At 36.0% G+C, this 19,697-nt stretch overlaps 3 protein-coding genes across 5 annotated transcripts; 1 reads left to right on the top strand and 2 right to left on the bottom strand.

Moving 5' to 3' along the window:
- Window positions 1-1,100: 1,100 nt before the first annotated feature.
- On the bottom strand, window positions 1,101-7,611 carry LOC121786473 (biotin--protein ligase 2-like). The gene is made up of 10 exons (XM_042185118.1): window positions 7,464-7,611; window positions 7,115-7,388; window positions 6,948-7,009; window positions 6,699-6,847; window positions 5,296-5,416; window positions 4,925-5,080; window positions 4,394-4,439; window positions 3,425-3,497; window positions 2,651-2,727; window positions 1,101-1,492 (listed from the first exon to the last, which is right to left on the bottom strand). The coding sequence occupies exons 1-10, from the start codon at window positions 7,609-7,611 to the stop codon at window positions 1,450-1,452; spliced, it is 1,149 nt and encodes a 382-aa protein (XP_042041052.1). The 3' UTR covers window positions 1,101-1,449.
- A 106-nt stretch (window positions 7,612-7,717) lies between these two features.
- LOC121786462 (histone-lysine N-methyltransferase ASHR1-like) lies at window positions 7,718-12,354 on the top strand. Its single transcript, XM_042185109.1, has 14 exons — window positions 7,718-7,852; window positions 7,948-8,081; window positions 8,230-8,364; window positions 8,982-9,036; window positions 9,135-9,259; window positions 9,606-9,694; window positions 9,779-9,860; window positions 9,990-10,094; window positions 10,200-10,290; window positions 10,371-10,490; window positions 11,009-11,115; window positions 11,266-11,335; window positions 11,695-11,758; window positions 11,875-12,354. Exons 1-14 carry the CDS (start codon window positions 7,753-7,755, stop codon window positions 12,038-12,040), a joined length of 1,443 nt encoding a protein of 480 aa, XP_042041043.1. The 5' UTR covers window positions 7,718-7,752; the 3' UTR covers window positions 12,041-12,354.
- Window positions 12,355-12,420: 66 nt separating this feature from the next.
- On the bottom strand, window positions 12,421-17,548 carry LOC121760449 (serine/threonine-protein kinase MPS1-like). 3 transcript variants are annotated; one of them, XM_042156112.1, is made up of 6 exons: window positions 17,170-17,548; window positions 16,308-16,643; window positions 15,107-16,122; window positions 13,856-14,056; window positions 13,574-13,735; window positions 12,421-13,276 (listed from the first exon to the last, which is right to left on the bottom strand). In XM_042156112.1, the coding sequence occupies exons 1-6, from the start codon at window positions 17,384-17,386 to the stop codon at window positions 12,758-12,760; spliced, it is 2,451 nt and encodes an 816-aa protein (XP_042012046.1). In that variant the 5' UTR covers window positions 17,387-17,548; the 3' UTR covers window positions 12,421-12,757. The 3 variants fall into 3 exon arrangements, with proteins under 3 accessions (XP_042012046.1, XP_042012049.1, XP_042012052.1); XM_042156115.1 differs by having other exon boundaries at window positions 15,107-16,053; XM_042156118.1 differs by having other exon boundaries at window positions 17,174-17,300.
- Between the last annotated feature and the right edge of the window lie 2,149 nt (window positions 17,549-19,697).

Genomic DNA, 19,697 nt, shown 5'->3' with positions numbered 1-19,697 from the left:
CTAATTATTCTCATAAATAAGGGTAAAAAACTTACAATGTGATAGTAATAGTACTATGTAATAATCTTACAAAAAGGAAGCAAATCGATTTTCAAGTTTCGCGTCGCTTTCTTCAAAATTGATATAAGATCAACCATTCATCATCATTAACTAAAGTGAAAGATGGTAAGACAATAGTAGTTTATAAAAGGGTCCAATAAACGTGATCAAGCATGTGAAGTGAAGTTGTAGAGGATGATTGACCAAAAATGGTGGAGATCCAATATCTATTAAAACACCCATGATTTCATTAATATGCAAAGCACGATTTTAGTTGCTTTATCAACACGACAATTAGGATCTTTGACTACAATGTATTAGTACTCTACTCCATATCACAAGCATTACAAAGAAATTGAGCACTCGTAACCAAACACTTATTTTTTTCAGAAAATACCCAACACTTTATTGCGATAACTTCGAGCACTTTTCCAAGTACTCTCAATATTTATGCTTCGCCATTATTTATTATCCAATCATTGGAATCGAATATATAATAGCATTATCATCGGATCGAATGCGAATAAACTTTTCTCTGTTTTAATTAATTTCCCGACATTAATTTAATTTGATTCGTTTCCAACATATCGGCAGCAGCCCACTCCTCATAATAAGTCGTGACGATTATTTATCACCATAGACCAACAAACATTCAATCTCGTTATTAAATTTATAATCCAATATATATTGGCCTTAAATTGAATATTTAATAGGCAAACTAAAACAAGACTAATCCCATACATGTAACGATTAGTTAATTACGTGGTACTAGTATATCATACCGAGCCAAATCCTATATATCGGCCAATTTCTTTGTAAATATAATTGTGTTAATTTATATGGAAACCGAATCAATGAAACCCAAACCAGCCACTTTATTTTTTTTTTCATTTTTCTTTGATTTTATTTATAAATTGTATATTTAATTTTTCTATCATGTGAGTATAACTAGCATATGAGTTTAATTAAGAATATAAATTTAAAAATGTAATTAAATTTATTTTCCATATTAATTTATTCTGAGGTTACTACATATAATAAATTTATAATGAACATAGTAGTGCCATTAAAATTTAAAATATACTGATAGCTTAATTAAAACGAGACATTTATACAGATAAAAATTAATAACACAAAGAAGTAAGCACCAAGTCGATCCTGTTGAGTTGCATGTCTTCTTCGAAATAATCATTCAAAATCAAAGCTTTGTCCTTTTTCGTCAAAAAAGCCAGGCCAACCTACGAATTTAATCATGCCAAAACCGAGTAAAATGATTAAATTTAACTGTTACATGTAAATTAAAGCAAGAAAAGAAAAAAAAGATATAAAAAAAGGAGAGTCAAAATTCATGAATTCACATGGAGAAGATGCTGATTTCCTCCTTTTTTCCTTTATAGGAATGAAACTTGTTCAAGCCAATTTCCTTCTGACCAGTCCTTGAAAGAAATCGAAACTGTAACAAAGTAAGAACATCAACACGCGCGGATAGGAAAAAAAGACACATAAATGCATATGACGAAATTGCATTAAACACTTAAGGGCCATGGGGTGTCCCACGCCCTCCGTCTGGCATAAACGGAATAAGTAATGCGAGGGGAAGTAGTGGCATTGTTCTTCTCTTTCCGTTTCTGAGTAAAATTTATGAAGAGGGCGGCTGAATAGTGTTAAATAGAATATTAGTGGAGAGGTCCGGTGTGAGAGCACAGTGCTTGTTAGGTAGCGAAAGGGAAAGGCGGAAGGTGCTTGTTCCTGATGGAGATTAGAGCCTCTTCCAGATCGATAGAAACATAAGTTCGCAGTCTAGCTGTGATATCTAATAGTAGTAACGGTGGAATCCCAAAGGAATCAATCTTGGTACTTTCTGAACTTCTCCTTCTATCATTTCTTAGGTATGGAATTCGGGAAAGAACAGGAAAAGTTAGAACCACGGTGCACAAAAACGAGCAGGAGCTACATGTCTTCTGTTTCACATGTGAAGAATATTTGCCATTTGGCATTAAGACAAATGCAACAAAGATGCTAGCTACAAACGACCAAGCACAGGTACACCTTCTAGTTGCGGGCATCACTTTCAATCATTTAAATCAGAAACAGGACAAGCAGGAAACATCAAATCAACGATCTAACTTGATGAAACTTACAAAGAAGTTCAGGGTAGTTAAAAGAAAAAGATAAAAAAGAGAATATCACACAGGATTAACACTACTTATAAACCCGAAAGCTGAAATCAACTGCATAATAGTATTTAACTGAAATTGGAAGGCTAACAACGAGCATGGCTTGCAAAGCATAAAAAATACTAACAACTACTCACTAGTCTATTTAGACCAGTACAATGATTTCAATTATTCAGAGGTTTTGAACAAAAAAATTGATTTTTTAAATTCTATAGCTACATAAAACATATTGATTTTGACATACTAAAAAAATTAACGTGCGATAAAAATTTCACTGCTAGTTGCCAAAAAAAACATGTTATAATATTTCAACAAATTTCCCATTTTAGAAAACTATATTTGTATAAATAAGCAGACTATTTCATGCTTCTTTAGTCATACTAGTTGCATTGCTGGATTGCTTAAAGATTAGAAATAGCAGGATCTATGTGTACCTATTTCCATCTGGATGAAGCTCGCATATCTGACCATCATCAGTGCCAGCCAATAAATATCCAGAAGGTGTCAAGCCCTGAGAGGCAGAAGGTTTTTGGTGTAACGATAGGCACTTGGACAATAATAAGTACTAACAGTTAGGTCACTGTTATGGTAACTTCAGTTATTTTACATGTACTTTACACGTTCATACTAAATAGGCTAATTCTTCCTAACTCAAGATATTTTTCTGTAAACAAAAATAATAGGTTTTCCATATTTGTGCAGCTCTTATGTGCTTCAGCAATCAAAAGAAAGTAATAGTAAACACAAAAGGTTAAAAAAAGCAGGGGTAATAAGAAAAGCAAAGAGCTGTTGTTAATGGATGCAAGCTAGGATTTCTTAAAATGTGCATTCTGCCTTCAGAAAAGAGCTCTCAGTGAAGTGGCCCCTCAATAATGACAATTCAGAGGGGTGGCACTGTTAGGTTGTTAATTCACTATATTATCTCTATGAAATTATTCTCACATTAAAGCTGTTCAAGTGTAAATTTGTTGCGGAATCGTTCTGAACAATCAAGTTGAATTTTTGAAGAAACTGACATTTACCTTATATTGTTTTTTCATGTAAAGTTAGAGATCATTAAACAAACTTTTCTAAGTGAGATTGTAAGAGTCACCACCAATTGCTCGAGGAAAAAAGCAAAGTAGATACTCTGGTGAATTGAAGAGTTTTTCAAATACAATCTAAGGATGAATTGGATAATCTTGTGCTTATGTTTCAATAATATTCACCTGGATTGTGAGAACATTTTCAGAAACTTGGTCTTCGCTCTCATTCTTTTCCTGTACAATAACTCGCTGTTCACTGCATGCAAGTTACATGATAAGAAGCAAGAAAACCACCACATTCTATTAAATTACTGTTAATAAATATTCAGGCCAGATCTCGGAAACTTTATACTAGTGTATCTCTTCTTACGAATCAAAATCTAGTTCTTTCATAATTAAAGACCACGAGAGTTACACTGTACATAATAAATGATGTGAACACTTTACTTTTTCTTCCTATTTTTAATCTTCTTTTTCTTTTTCCAGTTTTATGCATGCAATGCATATAGGTGGTCTAAATAATGAGTAATGACAGGACAAGAGTTAATGACATGGTGATCATAGCCATAGGCCTGATATATTCATTTTTTTTATGTAGATTCAGTATTATAAATGCACCTCTGCTGTGCCAACAGAAACATGTAAAGCAATAAATTTATTTTTTAATGTACTCCTTCACTTCCTTTCCTTAGTTTCAAAATGCAACATTCTAGAGCAGGAGATATAAGCATATTCATATTTCGTTTGTGAAAGCCTGAATATAAGTTTCCACGTCCCTAGGCATAAACTTGGATGAAAACATCGGATATTTTCCTGGTATTTCCTTTTTCATAGGTCATCAATAAGGATCTTATACAACTTCCATAAAACAATTGGAAAGTGTCTATATACTCATTGATGGCAGTCAGTCACTAGTCACAATTATCAAACCATGTTCAGGGAATATACAAGGAAATTTGAAAAATAACATATAAACATAAAAATACGATAACTTTATATTTTTAAAATTTACTGATAGTATTATCAACATAATCGCACAATAGACAAACCCAAACATATTTTCATAAACTAGATACAAAAGGCTACATGTGATTTCTTTCTCAGCCATAATCAATATGGCTTGTGCCAGGAATCACCACTTTATAGTCTTACCTGTGAAGCCATGTTTTGTAGTAGAGGTTCTCCAGTGCTTGAAAGCCTACATAACAAAATTAACCATATAATGTTCATTCAGTGTCTAGATAAGTTGAATATATCTGTAGGTTGAATTGATAAGCAGGTGTGAAAGTGAAAAATAAACCCAAATGGAATGAAAGAGTACCATACTTGAAAGTTAAATTGTAAACATCAAGCATAATGAAATTCACAAGACCTATTCTTTTTGGCCAAAAAAAATCATGCGTATGAGCACAAATTAAATTCTTAGGAGATAAATTTGGTTGTTAATGGCACAAAATACATTGTCATTGTTGCCTTTAATTCATTAATTGAACTGAAAACAATGCAGAGAGAGTAGAATAAAGAGATGATTCTGATACCCAAATATTTTTTATGTCGAAACCAAACTCTAGATATAAAAGAATATGTCACCTCCAATATTTAATTCACATAGCACGTTACAGCCACGCAAGATAAAGAAAAAACCTTAACAAACTAGCAGAGAGATAGAAGAAAAATTATCACCTTGGCTGAGGAATATATCATGAAAGACCTCGAATTTATTAAAGAAAGCTGATATGATATCTTCACGTTGCAATTGATTCGCAGCATATCCCAACCTCTGCAGAGCAGCATTCAAGCATGTCGTTGGTTTTTGATTATCAATATTCAAGCCGATTCCTACAAATATAATACAAGTACCACAGTGGAAACCCTTGAGATTTGATGATTGTTTGATGTTATACCAGTATATAGTAACATGACCATACATGACATGACTCAGTTTCAATAGGTGGGAAGGGGGTCTGTCAGAAATAAAAGAGTGAATACACCAAAGCATGTAAATACACGGAGAACTTGTCTGCTAATAACGCATAAAAGAGAAGAGTATTTACCAGCACTGATATTAAACTTTTTGGACTTATACGTTGATGTGCACAAAACGCCACCCACTTTAAGACCATCTAAATATAGATCATTTGGCCACTTTATCCGGACATCTAGAGAGGGCATTCCCTGAAATGCTACGGGTATTAAGATGTGAATAACAAAAAAGAAGTAGAAAAAAAGATAAAGAATAAGCTAAAGATATGCACTGTAAATTGGAAAATGAGATATCAAAACTAATCAACAGATAAAATATAATATACTACTCCTGATTTTACAATCTAAAGAAGCAAGAGAATATAGCTCAATCATTTGCAGGAATACCTTAGTTTCTTTATGTAAAAGCACAGTTTCTAGACAACTGTCTTAACCCCTACCAAATTCTCTCACTGGAAAAGGATACAATGTCCTGCTCAGAGCCCTGGACACTAGATTGAATTCATCAGAACTACTGAAGAATATTAGCGTACTTTATATATAATTTCTTGATGATGAAATTCAATCAAATTGAAGAATTTCACATCTAAGAACTTATGTTGTTTACAAAATTGTACATGAAATCAGACATAATCAGTGGTAAAGAAGTCATACTCCACACTTGTACATTGTAGAGAACTCAGTTGTATTACAAGTTAAGTTAGTAAGTTACAACCTTTATACCAGCCACACTTGTGACCACAGCCTAAAGAAACATCATGTGCCTAACCTCTACTGAAAAATTCCAACAATAAGATCAATTTTCATCATTTCATACACTCAGCTCGCATGTAGGCTCAGTGTCTGCAGTTATAATTGCATTAACCCCCTCGTGATGCAATTATAGCTTACAGAAAGGCTTCCACGCTCTTTGAAAGAAGGGGCCTTGACTCAATGTTATGTGTGTAACAAACATTAAACTAGAGACTTTTGTGCTAGAGCTGAACTGCTGAAGTACTTGCATAGCAACTGCAATAAGAATCTATCATAACAAACCAAGTTTGTAACATAACGTGACATCTTAAATTTGAATTTGTAGAAAGGATAATCCACCTAAACCTAATTTGGATCTTGATTGGAGCATGCATGAAAATAGTATTTTGATCATCCACTCAGCCTGAAATTCTAATGAACGATTAATTTCAGGCTACTCCTCAAAGTTATCATCGTCACTGGTTGCCACCAGTTGATATGCAAAATCTTTATAGGCCTCACTTATTCAATTAGCAAAGCATGATACATGATTTGCGTATCTTTATTATAGATGTCAATATCTATACAGGTTAAAAGTTTAGCACTGTTTCACATAGCTTGGGCATCATGTAACTAACTCGTAAAGAAAAGGCAATCGGCACATTTCATAACCATGCAAACGATGTTCCATCCTACTTGCGTTTGACAAATGGACACAAGCGAACTCAGAAAAAGCACTTACATTTCTTCGACAGACATCATTAACTGCTTCAGTCATAGCCAAAGAAACCACATACTGCACAAGTGGAACCACTCTCCCATCCTCCATCTGTATCGTGAATGAAAAGAGAAGGCATCCCTTTGGTGATTCCCACACATTCTTCGACCGGCCTTGGAAACCAAGCCCGATGTAATCAACAATTACACATAACATGAACAGATAGATGCATAGATGCATTCCAACGCACAATATGAAAACACAGATTAATACCTCTGCCCTTAAGCTGCACGTCAGCAACACACACAGAGCCAATAGGCAATTCACCAAAATTACTGCCCAAAAAGTCAAAACAAAACATCACAAATGAATAAAACTCATTAACATAAAATACATTTACGGTTTAGGTAAACTAAAAATGCAATAAACGGAAGCCTTACTTAGCAACAACATCATGCGTGGAAGCTAATCGTGGAGAGTAAACGAGCAGCCTTCCGAAACGAGAAGTCGAGATAGAATTCATGTACGAATTCACACAAAAAACGTCATCGTTATCATTACCAGCACTGTCACTCTCCGAATGCAAACAGACAGTCACCGGAGATCCATCGGGGAGCTTCAAAGCGTTGTTCGTCTTCAAGCACCGCGCCAATTCATCCTCCGCAGCCGATTTCCCGCAAAGCACGAGCTTTGTGGATGATTCTGACTCCATTCCTGAGATGAAAAAGTTAGTTAGGGCGTCATATCACAATTCACAAACACTGATCGAGGAAGCTAATTGAGTTATACGCGTTGGTAGGCAGGGATTCTTCGGGGAGAAACCGAGGTTTTGCAGAGAGAGAAACGGGGGAGGTTTGATTAGAGAGAGAAGGCGAGGGGAGCTGGTTACAAAGAGCATGATAGTGAAGGCGGAGAAAACAATTTTCAGCTTCAACATTCAAAACGGATCAGCGGGTCGGGCCTAGTTAAGCTGGGCCCAATTAATAACGGCCCGGCACGCGGACCCGAGAAAATAGAAACTTAAATTCCTACTGTCTCTGCAACTTTACACAGTAGCGAAATTCGAGTTTCTGCGTCAATGGAAGAACTAAAGAAGGCATTAAACGAAAAAGGTTTAAAATTTTCGACTCTTCCAGAAAAGGGCCGCTGCCTTTTCGCAGCGCGTGATTTCTCCCCAGGTTTGTCGAGAAAGAAGTTGCCTTTTTTCTCTCTCTATCTTCGATAATTTTTTTGAGTTGTTGCAGTTATTGATTTTGATGGTCTTGAGCTGCAGGGGAAGTGATATTGAGTGAGAATCCATATGTTTGTGTCCCAAACAAGAACAAGTGTGAGTGGTGCTTTTCATCAACCAACCTGAAGAAATGCTCTGGTTGCCGTGTTATTTGGTATTGTAGCAGCGAATGTCAGGTGAATATGTTGATGTTTGGTGTGCTTTTGGGTTGAAAAGAGTGGAGATTTTTTTATCTTGAACAGGAGTTTAGTTTCTTGTTTTGCTGATTTTCTGGGAATTTTGTATTGTGTGTGATAAGTAGCTACATTTTCTGATTAATTTCAGAGGTCAGATTGGAAGTTGCATTCTGCAGAGTGCAGGGTGCTGTCGAAGGTCGACAAGCAAAGAGTGAATTCGCTCACGCCATCCTTACGATTGATGTCGAAGCTTTGTGTAAAGCGAAAGCTGGAAATTGAGAAGGTGAGTGCCTGATCTTGGTTACCGTTGATGGTAAAGTAGCACATTCCATGTTAGACTTGTAGAGTCGAACTTTGGATCAAGAAGAAAAGGTTAATGAAGAAAAGGTTAATGAAGAAAATTGTAAATGGATGTAAAAATGTAGTAATAGCTAATGTCTCTTTCAAGTGAGGAAGGCTTTTTCACCTATCCCTGCCTTGGCACTGCATAATTATGTTAGTTGCATAGAAATTCTTCATGTAATAGATACACTGTTTCGATTCCCCTTTTAGCATTGTTGTCTAAACTGAATGTTAATTTTATTTGTGGCATTCACAAGGTTTTGATGCACCAAGTGCATTTTGAGTAGCCTAATATTTGCAATTTCAAGCCAGTTGCTAAATCAAATAGAACACTCAGGGAAAATCTATAAATCTTCAACTTATGTATTGGAAGTTTATCTGTCATGGAACTTAACAACTGCCCTAGGTGTTTTTATCATTAATGTATGCTTAATTAATTGCATTGTCTTTTACCATATTTCTGAAGTTCTACTCTGTTGAGGGGTAAAACGTTCATGCTCAACAAATACAGATAATTGCAATGAGCCCAATGATGGTTGATGATTTTAATGCTACTAGGTTATCCCTACATCTGCTACAGAAAGTTACAAGTATGTGGAAGCGCTGGTTTCTCGTATCCTTGGGTAGTGTTTTAGTCCAGACTTATGCATTCTACGGTATAAAGCATGTTAAACTTATACAGCTATTGTATTCTTAACAAAACAAAAATAGATATGTCAGATATCAATGAGAAACAGCTGCTGCTGTATGCACAGATGGCTAACCTTGTCAATTTGATACTCCCATGTCCCGATTTTGAGATCAACGTCAAAGAGATTGCAGAAAATTTTTCCAAGGTATCTAATGAACTAAAACATCATTTTTATATTTTTAGTTGTCGCTGCTCTTATATTTCATGCCTGGGGAGATTTCTCGATATCCTACTCATTGCTGAAGTTACAGCAGGAAATGTTATTCTTTGTTGCATTAAATCCGTATTTTGTTAAATGGCTTTAATATGTAGTACTATGAAATAAGGCATTTGGTGGTTAGAGTCACATAAATTTAGAAACTGAAGCATTAGGAAAGTAGTTTATACTTAATTTACTGACTATTGGGATCATTTGAGTGTCAGTTCAAGTAAATGTTCCAGTGATCCGGTCTCAATGAATTATTGTCTCATTTCTTATTTTCAACACCCAGCTAGCATGCAATGCACATACTATTAGTGACAGCGAATTGAGGCCCCATGGAACAGGGCTGTACCCTTTCATTTCTATCATCAATCACAGGTATTTTCACAGATAATCAATAATCTGCCAGACTGCAACATAGCCTTGCCACAATAATATATCTGACTAGTTTGGCTATTTTAGCTGTTTACCAAATTCTGTTCTAGTATTTGAGGGAAGACTTGCAGTTGTACGGGCCATGCAGCATATCCCAAAAGGTACTGAGGTAAATATCTGATAATTTCCTTTTGTTTAATATATCTGCAAGTTTTTGAGTGTTGAAGGTCGTTATGCTATCAATGGATCTTCAGATTTGATGGGTATTCTTATACATTGTTATCACTGCTTTCTGAAGGTATTAATCAGTTATGTAGATATTGCTGGAAGCACTTTAACACGGCAGAAGGCTCTTAAAGAACAGTACTATTTCACTTGTGCTTGTTCTCGCTGCATAAAATTGGTACTTTGGATAGCCCCTCTCTGTTTCTTAGCATAATTCTTTAACAAATTTGAGAATCGATCTACTGTTTTCTGGTCTTCTGAACTAGTGTATTCCATGCTTAAGGGACAATCTGATGATATTCGAGAAAGTGCAGTTCTGGAAGGTTATAGGTGCAAGGATAGTCAATGTGATGGATTTCTGCTACGCGACTCTGGTACACCTTTGTTAATAGAGAATGTTGTTACCTTCTGTATCCCTCTGAAGTCAATTTACTAATCTATTATTTAACGACAGATGACAAAGGGTTCATTTGCCAGCAATGTGGACTTCTTCGGGAGAAAGAAGAAATTACTAACATCACTATAAAATTGAAATCAATGTCAGAGAAAGCTTCCGTGTTGCTTTCTTCTGGTCGTATCCTTGAACTTTCTGATTTAGTTACTTGCATTATTCATCTCTACTCTCTAGTAGGGCTGGGAAATGGTCGGTTCCCAACCGAACCGAAATGTCGGTTTACCAACGCTGGAAAATGACGAAAGTCGAAAATGGGACCTAAACCGAGACGGGGGTGCGTTCAATTAGTCGGTTTCATTTTTAGAACCGAAATCCAGCCGCTGTCCAAAATTTTTCTAAAATTGTTACAGTCGGGATTCGATTCGATCTCTCGTGAATGCGCTAGGATGAAGGTAGGCTATTCAGTTCTCGGTTCTAACCGGGAACCGACGGAACCGTAATGCCCCAAACCCAAACCGGACCTTGACCTCTGTTTTCGGTTCTCGGTTAACCAAGAATTGACAACCGAAACAGAAAACCGTTTCCCCAGTCCTACTCTCTAGTAAGGTAGTTGATAAAGCTTATGGTTTTCATCAACACTAGTATATGGAAGTCAAACTGAAACAATGAGAAGCAATGAGATCCTTAAAAAGATTCAGATAAGACTGAGGCAATTGAGGCTTATAAGATGATTGAAGAATTGCAATTACAACTGTACCAACCATTATCAATCAGTCTTATGCGAAATCAGGAGACTCTCATTAAGGTTGTTTGCAGTTTGAAATTTACTTCCATAGTCTTAAAAGTATTTCTTGTTTTACAGACTGTTTGCCAAATGACAAGGTTGATTCCTTTCTTTGCCCCAGACTATTCTATGTATTGTACTAATTGTTAATCGGAAATCCTATTTCTTTAGATATTTATGGAGCTGCAGGATTGGAGGGAAGCACTTTCATATTGCAGACTGACAATTCCGGCTTATGAGAGTATGTACCTCATTTATCAAATGATTCGCTCTAAGCGGGAATACGGTGAATCTTAGATGAATGCTGATGCATAATATTGCTGGGTTTTACTCATAGACTAGCATTCCAAGATGTTTTAAATTGATAGTTGACGATATGATATGCTACACTAGTGCATCTGGCTTCTTTGATTTTTAGTTCTCGAAGATCTTCATATATGTTGCCATTAAGAAGAATAAATAGATGTTGCAGCTGCAAAGTTGATGTTTGTGAAGTGCTATTACACTTGTTGGTTTCTGAGTGATTTTGTGTGCCATTGTAACTTCAATAGCCCTCTCTCCTTCTTGCTTTGTGGCTTAAACATCCTTTTGGTCATGCAGGAGTTTATCCAAGATCTTACCCTCTGGTGGGACTACAATATTATATGTGTGGGAAATTCGAATGGTGAGAATTTTCTCCGAGTCAAGTGGGCATCAAATGCCTCTCTGTAGAATAGTTGTAGCCCATCTTCTTGGTCTACCATGGCCACTCTAGTTGAGTCGACATGTCTGAATTTGCAGGTTGCTGGGAGAGACAGAAGCGGCAGTTAGATCACTGATGAAAGCGTTGGACATATTGCGAGTGACTCATGGAACAAAGAGTCCGTTCATGGTGGAACTCATGAATAAGGTGGAGGAAGCTCGTGCAGAGGCTTTGTACATGCTTCATTCTCAAGTCGTAAACTGATGCTTGACACTCAGAGCTGATCCTCGAGTCAAAGAATGGTAATTTGACAGTCATTGCAAGATTGTGTTATTGTTGCTAGGCTTTGTACAAGCTTCATTCTCAAGTCGAAGACCAATCCTCAACACTCACTGCTGATCCTCGATTGGAAGAATGGTGTTTTCACACATTGCAAGATTGTGTTACTGTTGCTAAAATGGTATTTATGTATGTATACTAATACCAGCATGGTGAAAGAGAACATAAAGTATTAGAGTGAACTACAATCATCCTCACTTTTATAGTGTGATTGAATGAGACTGTGAACTTTTCGATTATACATTTTTCCTTTCTCCCCTTATTAGTGGCATTCGAACTCAAAGCAGATAACATCAGATGCGTAATTTAACTGATAAAATTGACCACTTCAAATAGGTTCGAAAAAATTTCTTCAAAAGCTCAATCCAACAAAACAAGTACTACTACTCTGTAGGTATAACATGAAAGGATAGCTTACTTGTGAAGATGGTGGCATTTGTCAGTACTGCCACATATTCTACATATATCTATATGTATATTACAAAGCCAACTCTTTCCACGAATGAACAAAGCTTAACAAGAAGGGAACCTAAACCACAATAAGATTGTCAAAGAAATAAACAACTCCAAATCTTTTGAAGAAAATGAAGCATTGATCTGGTCTTCAAGTTTCTTCATGAGCTAGCTAACTGTTCCCAGAGCTCAAAGCAAACGGTTGAGGATTTGCAAAAACTTGCGCAACTGGTCCCTTGATACAGACACTCTAGGGTCTGTTAGCATGCCGTGGAGTTGAGAGCATAGCAGCGCACCCTTTTGATCGTCTGCAGTTGATTCGGTAATTAGTTGAAGCATTGTACAAAGTTGATCAGGAGGGCTAGGTGATTTAGGTGGAACAGGAGGAACGAGAAAAGGGTGTTGGAGTAGTTGAGGGATCCTCCAACGCTCATTCCGGTCCCAAGCAAGACATTTCTTCAAGAGATCCAGAAGCCACAGGTTGGGGAGAGGTTCATATATGATCTCATGATTCGGATCAGTGATGACTTTGAATTTTGCCCAGAAAGTTTTGTAGTCTGCAAAAGGCGTTCGTCCATAGACCATTTGGTAGAGGATGCATCCAAGGGACCAGATATCAGAAGGACGGCCACATTTTATTGTGTTTCCGTTAGCATCAGTCTCATTACACATAAATGCTTCTGGAGACATGTAACTTAGGGTCCCGACCTGCAATCCATATTCATATTGCTAAATTTAAGGGGTACTTTCGTGAAAAAATTAAAACCTCGAGCTCAAAGACATAAATATCTCAATGAAGATAGTAGTATTACAATAGCCAGACTAAAGACTTGAAAGATCATTGGGGATTTTGAGAGAATTTTTTTAGTGCTTAATTGTTTTTACTATAAAAGAAATGTAATCATATTTTTATGGATTTAATGACATTCTGGCATGTAAAACTACTTGTAGGAGGTAACTAGCATCCCAAAGTAAATATAAAGTTTTAAAATAATAGAAGGGAACCTGTGAGTCCCGTTGAATGTTTGTCGTGTCACTCATTATAGCCTTGGCAATCCCAAAATCTATTAGCTTCAGGAAACCTCTCACCAGAAGAAAATTAGCTGGCTTCAGATCAGAATGCACGATACGCTCCTCATGAATAGTGTTTACTGCTTGAAGTATTTGCTGCAACATAATATGCAAAGTGAGATGTTAATATAATACTAATACATTGCTTTATTCTTTGAAATGACCAGTTTCTTGAGCAAGTATAGAGGTAATGACGGAATGGATTACGTTAAGGACCTGCCAATAAAATCGGAGCCAGTTCTCATCTATACTGGCATTAGAACCATCCAGTTCCTTCCATTTCTGAGCTAGCATGTGGGCTAAATCAATTTCTCCATACTCAAGTACCATGTATATAAACCCATCATCTCTAACCCTGGCTTCCTTATTGCTCATTGAACCATGCATCACTTCCCTGAGTAAATTCTTATCTGTCACCTAAAAACACAAGTAGATATAAGTTTGTATTTTGTACATGTAATATTCACATAAAAATTAGAAAGAAGAGGTTCTTTCACTTTAAATTCTAACTTCAGCAAATGATTTTCCTTTCTTCTTGCAGAACATTTTTTGACTAAAACAGCACCTTAGATAAGTGTTTTAGTTTCTCAGATCAACTTTGTCACCAATTTGTTTAGAAAATCTTACCAACAGCTCAAACATATATATATATATGATTTTAGTGCATTCTAATGTAATTTTGGCAATCTCTACAGTGAGTCAACTAGTTAAACAGAGTTAATGCTGCTTCATTCATTTCACATAAAGTAAACCTAGCTTGCTCTCTATATTCATAGCGGACCATTTGAAGGCAAGGAAACAAAAATTGCTGCATCCATTCCAATCATTTAAAGTGAATATCTAACACTTAGGTGGTGCCACACCCGCGTCGTAACCAGGGTAAACTTATTTGGGAGATTGAAGGACAATGGTTATTTTCTTATTCTTGCTAAAGCAGCACTTGTTTAGTACGGAATACTTGATATTTATGAACGAATACCTCTTTTAATAGTAACAACTATCAAACCAAGTGATAAGGAGCTCTTACAACTAATTGGCAAAGCATCAAGTAAGCATGTCTGCAGAGGAAAAAGTATGTTGAGAATGCTAAATATTGGTAAACTTGTCCATGATATGGTTATAATTCCGAATTTAAAGTTCAAAGCTACCTTTCACAACAAACCAAAGGAGGAGGACCACAGTATCATCAAAATAAACTAGTTAAGGATCTCACCTAGGGGTAGTGTTAGAAACAATTAATAAATGTATTGTGAGTGGAGAAAGGGCATATAATTTGATATATTGATGATAATATGTTTGAGGTAGTGTCGATATATGGAATGGGGACTAATTTCTGTGGATGTACCAAATGGCAAAAAAGGGACTTTTTAGGGACAGGGGAGTAGTTGATATTTAAATTACATGCTGTGACCTAACAAGTTCCAAGTGGTATAAATACTCAGAGTTAGAATCTGATAGAGATAATACCTCATAATCAATCAGCTGAATGATGTTGTTCTTCCCCCTCAGTTTGGTTAAGTACTCTATTTCTTGGCAGAATCCAAATGCAGTGGCATAGTCACGGCCTTTGAGTTTTATCTTCTTCAAGGCATAAATTGTGCAATCCGATGATATAACTTTGTGGACCTCACTACTTCCACCACTACCTATCTTGCCAAGTCTTTGATAGAGCTTTCCATTAACTTTGAAAAATAAGTCAGGATCGTAACCCTTCTTACGAGAAGTTGATGTTGCTTTACCAGTAGCCTCTCTTCCTGGTTTCTCTGACTTAGAATTTTCCAATTTTGTATCTGATAGCGGATCATCTGATGGCGGATGTTGAGATTTTACATTGGGAATATCTCCTTTGACTGGATAGCTGTTGTCTACTTGTGGAGAATCTTTAGCAATAGGCAAACTAGTCTGTAACTCCTTACATGGACCAGATGATTTATTGACTTCCATTGCTGTTGCAAAAGCAGAGCTGATAGCTTGTGAGGTCACGGCTGATTGAGGAGCTGATTCTCCACCAGCGTTCTTGAATAAAGAACATGATGGCTGCACAACATCCATTTGACCTTCAGCTTCTTCAGCTGGCCCAGTGCCCAATTGAGCACCGCCTGCTTGAGATTTCGAGCAATAAGTTGTTGAACTAATCATAGGAGCAGAGCTTGAGTTCATCAGCGTTGAAGTAACGCAAGATGATCCAATCACTGAAGACTGTGTCAAGGCATTATTTAAATCATTATGTAAAAAGTTTCCAAACTGGTGGAGCTGATCATGAACACCTATTGTCCCTCCAGTCAATATAGAAGAAATACCTCCCTCAGACCTAAGACTGCTTTCCATTTCCATGCTTTGAAAATTATGGTTTCTCCAGTCCTGATTGACACCAGCTGAAGCATCCACTTGATTACCCATACCCGTCTCCGTTTCTGTCAATGCAAGTGAATCCATATGAGACAACAAATCACCTGTTCCGATGGCCATTTGATCATCGGCCCCTGCATAGACAATTTGCAGTATCTTATATAAACTGAGAACTGCTACTAACCCCTAGTTTTACCACTCTACTTGGCATGCATTTACATAATATTTTCAGTTAGTTATCTCGTTTTTATTAATTAAACTTGCAAAACATTCTGACATCCCATTGAATTGTTAATTAACAAATAGGATCGATAATTACCACGAGCTGTGGCAATGGCATTTCTGGAAAAATGAACCTTCCTCTGTACTTCCCCTTGAGCATTCCCGGGGCATGGTCTCAACGAAGCAACTGCATCATTGATCTGAGGTCTAGTAGGTTGGTCTACATCATGTGCATCTAGAGTGGTAATCCCTTCTGAAGGTGGAGTTATTGAAACATCGTCGTTATTGGCACATCGTCGTGATTGTATCCTACAACTCTGCAGGATATCCTCTTTGCATTTTTTGGATTCTAATATTGATTGTGGTTTTAGATTTGATTCTTTTGGAGTCTCTCGTTGAGGAACCACATTTCTTCTCGGCCTATGCATTACGGCTAATTGTCCATGCAAACAAATCCAATACAAATGTTTAGCAAAGCTAAATTGATAATACACCAAACAAACTTACCTTACTCTACAAAATAATTTAAATAAGTCCCACAAACATCAACTAAAGATGGATAAATTCCTTTTTCCACATGAATGCTTCAAAATCACTACCTACATCAACATTTGAATCACAAAGCTAGCTTGAAGCAAAATTAGAGCTAATTTTAAGACTAGGGTACTACATTTATAGCATAAGACATTAAAGATCGTATCTTTGAAAAAGAATTCATCACTATATGCACTACTGGATTATACTATAAAAATGCAGTTCACGAGGTAGAAACCGAAAACCCCAGCACATTAAACCGTCTATAGTCAGAGGTATCCAAAGTAAGGTACAGACTGCAGGATAATATCCCAATTTTGTTTACGAACTTTTATGCATCCGATTTCTATTTTTTCCTAATTCATGGTCTCCTATGCTTAAAACCCCTAGCCACAGCCACAGACATTAACAAAAACACACTATACCTACGGGACGGTGTCGTTTGAAGGCGGCTTGAATATCGCGAACGAAATCGGGAGGGGAATGCGACGAGGACGACGCTGACGAGTTGTAGGTGGAGGTGGTGTTGAAAGAACGGCTGAGATTAATCGAGTCGGGGTTGATGTTAATCGGGCGGCTCTGCTCGTGGTTTAAGAACTTCGCCTCGGCAGATGGGGCCGGAAGTTCAGGCTCCCCTTCCATCGATCAATCGCTCAAGCATTTCCGATTCTCCACGAATATTTGCGGAGAAGACCACATCCACCGCTAAGCTGCATTCATTCAAGTGAGAGAGAGGATTTTGAAATTGCGCAGAGCGGCAATGGCGCTCTTTGCTTGTCTGCTAATTTTATTTTAACTGGAGTAACTAAGTATCCATGCTCAATTAATTCAAACACTAATTTAATCAATTCATTATTATACTTATGAATTTAAAATATAATAAAGTAGTAGGAGTACATTTTAGAATCCTTTATTTTCATCTATACACATTTGCAGTCCTTATATTTTAAAAATATCTTTTCTGATCTTTATATTTTACATTTTGTATTCTTTAATACTACTTTTTCAACATATCAAAGCCCCTAAGTCTATAAGGCGCATTTTTGCCCAATTACAGCAGCCATTTTTCAGACATTAAATTTCCCAATACCTTAGAATGTGATTAACTTTAGTTTAAGTATGCAAAACGATATTTTTACATTGCTGTTTAAACATTACAGATACTTATATCATTTTGTGATCGTTTTGATATCTCAAACGAGATGAATGATATGTTACACACCTTATATGAGCATCACTCTTGTTTGAAGTACATTTAACATTGTTCGTTTTAATTTATATATTTAGTTTGATTCTAATACATTAAAAAATGTTATTGAAATTTTCAATTTCACAAAATTAATAAAAATCAAAGCTTGATTTACTCGTTTTCTCTATAACTTTGAATACATTAATAAAATAACAAATCAAGCTTTGATTTTTATGAACTACTATTAACACCTAATAAAATAACAAATCAAGCTTTGATTTTTATGAACTACTATTAACACTCGTGCTGTGCACGTGATATAAAAGTTTCAAATAATGAATACAAAATATAATAAACATATAGAAAATAAGAATTTAAAGCAATATGAAGATTTTAAAAAACAAAAATGTACTTATCTTGCCTCACTCTAATGAATAATTTACTACTACCTAGTGAATGACATATTTATGCAATTTTAATTTATAATTTAATTGGAGTAAAAATAATAAAATTAATGACAAAAAAAAATGTGTGACTAATGATAAAAGAGTATGAGTTAATTAGAATAAGATATACAAATAAAGAAAATATGTGTGAGTAAAGATGTTTATTGACAGTGCTTGCGAATCACTAATCCAAATAAAAGGTAAATTAATATATAAATTTAATAGTTTAATTTTAAAAAATATAATTTGAAAAATATATATGGAATATTAAACATATCCATATTAAATATACGAATAATTTAAATCATTAAAATTTAAAACTTCTTTGAGAAGACAAGTTAGAAAATTTGTATTATCCAATTGTCACGCCCGCATTTTCTAAGGATAGAAAATACGGTTGATCGCGACTAGGGGAGGATTAAAGAAGTGGGGAAGGAAGGGGAAAAACATACATGTTTGACCAAAATCTAATAATTGAATTAAGTTTGAAAACGTCATCATATTTTCCTAAAAAATAATACCAACTCTAAGAAATAAAGAATGGACAATAAACAATTTTCAAACGAGTTAGACTCTGCACGAATAAAACAATTCTAAAGAAAAGGACTCTTAGCGGAAGCGTTCAAGACACGGAAAATGCCGAGTATGAAGACGCGACAAATCCAACAATTATTAATCATGACAAAAACCATCCATGAACTCTGCTCAACATCCTCCACGTCCATCGCCGCTCAATCTGCACATTAAGAAAGACAATATGCATGGCTGAGTACTTGATGCACTCAGTGGACACATGCCAAAACGTAGTTTGTCAAGCCATAAACAAGTGACCTTGGGGGTTTTAATTAAAAGAACCCAAGTACACCTAAAACATATATTTCACAAGTCCGGTCGGCCGACCATTTTCCATCCACATTCACCATCACCATATCTGAACATACATGACAAGGAACGTGGCCACGAACCAAGTCACTAGACCGGCCAACTCCAAAGAGATGGCACACGATCTACGGGGTGTACACTAGTCCAAGCAGGGTTTGCGGCCTTACTGGGACCCGAATTCGATTAAACATACATGGCATAGCCACTTCAGATAGGTTCATTCAAAAACAAAACATGGCAAGACAAACCTTTCCACCTCCTTTCACATAAAAAGTATTTAGGACATGGTCCTTATTTAAAAAGAAAGCCCACCTCAATGCTTAACTCCTCCACACTTTCTTATTCCAACCGCAACAACGTGCACAAGATCATCCTTTTTGAAATATCATAATATGCAAAATTAGACTTTTCAAGGTAATAAATTAATTTTAAAAAA

This window comes from Salvia splendens, chromosome 2 (genome assembly GCF_004379255.2).
Source record: "Salvia splendens isolate huo1 chromosome 2, SspV2, whole genome shotgun sequence".
Classification (NCBI taxonomy): domain Eukaryota; kingdom Viridiplantae; phylum Streptophyta; class Magnoliopsida; order Lamiales; family Lamiaceae; genus Salvia; species Salvia splendens.
The sequence above is the reverse complement of the archived record's forward strand: the minus strand, read 5'-3'. Positions and strand labels throughout refer to the sequence as shown.

Bases quoted from the DNA above. Each gene is read 5' to 3' on its own strand.
- LOC121786473 (XM_042185118.1), bottom strand. From the start codon at position 7,611: ATGTTGAAGCTGAAAATTGTTTTCTCCGCCTTCACTATCATGCTCTTT. The intron at 7,389-7,463 runs GTATAACTCAAT...TTTTCATCTCAG, and splicing joins GAATCCCTGCCTACCAACGC to GAATGGAGTCAGAATCATCC. The intron at 3,498-4,393 runs GTAAGACTATAA...ACTTGCATGCAG, and splicing joins TACAAAACATGGCTTCACAG to TGAACAGCGAGTTATTGTAC.
- LOC121786462 (XM_042185109.1), top strand. From the start codon at position 7,753: ATGGAAGAACTAAAGAAGGCATTAAACGAAAAAGGTTTAAAATTTTCG. The intron at 10,095-10,199 runs GTACTTTGGATA...TCCATGCTTAAG, and splicing joins GTTCTCGCTGCATAAAATTG to GGACAATCTGATGATATTCG. The intron at 11,336-11,694 runs GTATGTACCTCA...TTGGTCATGCAG, and splicing joins GACAATTCCGGCTTATGAGA to GAGTTTATCCAAGATCTTAC.
- LOC121760449 (XM_042156112.1), bottom strand. From the start codon at position 17,386: ATGGAAGGGGAGCCTGAACTTCCGGCCCCATCTGCCGAGGCGAAGTTC. The intron at 16,644-17,169 runs GTATAGTGTGTT...ATGGACAATTAG, and splicing joins CAAACGACACCGTCCCGTAG to CCGTAATGCATAGGCCGAGA. The intron at 13,736-13,855 runs GTCCTTAACGTA...ATTATGTTGCAG, and splicing joins GGCTCCGATTTTATTGGCAG to CAAATACTTCAAGCAGTAAA.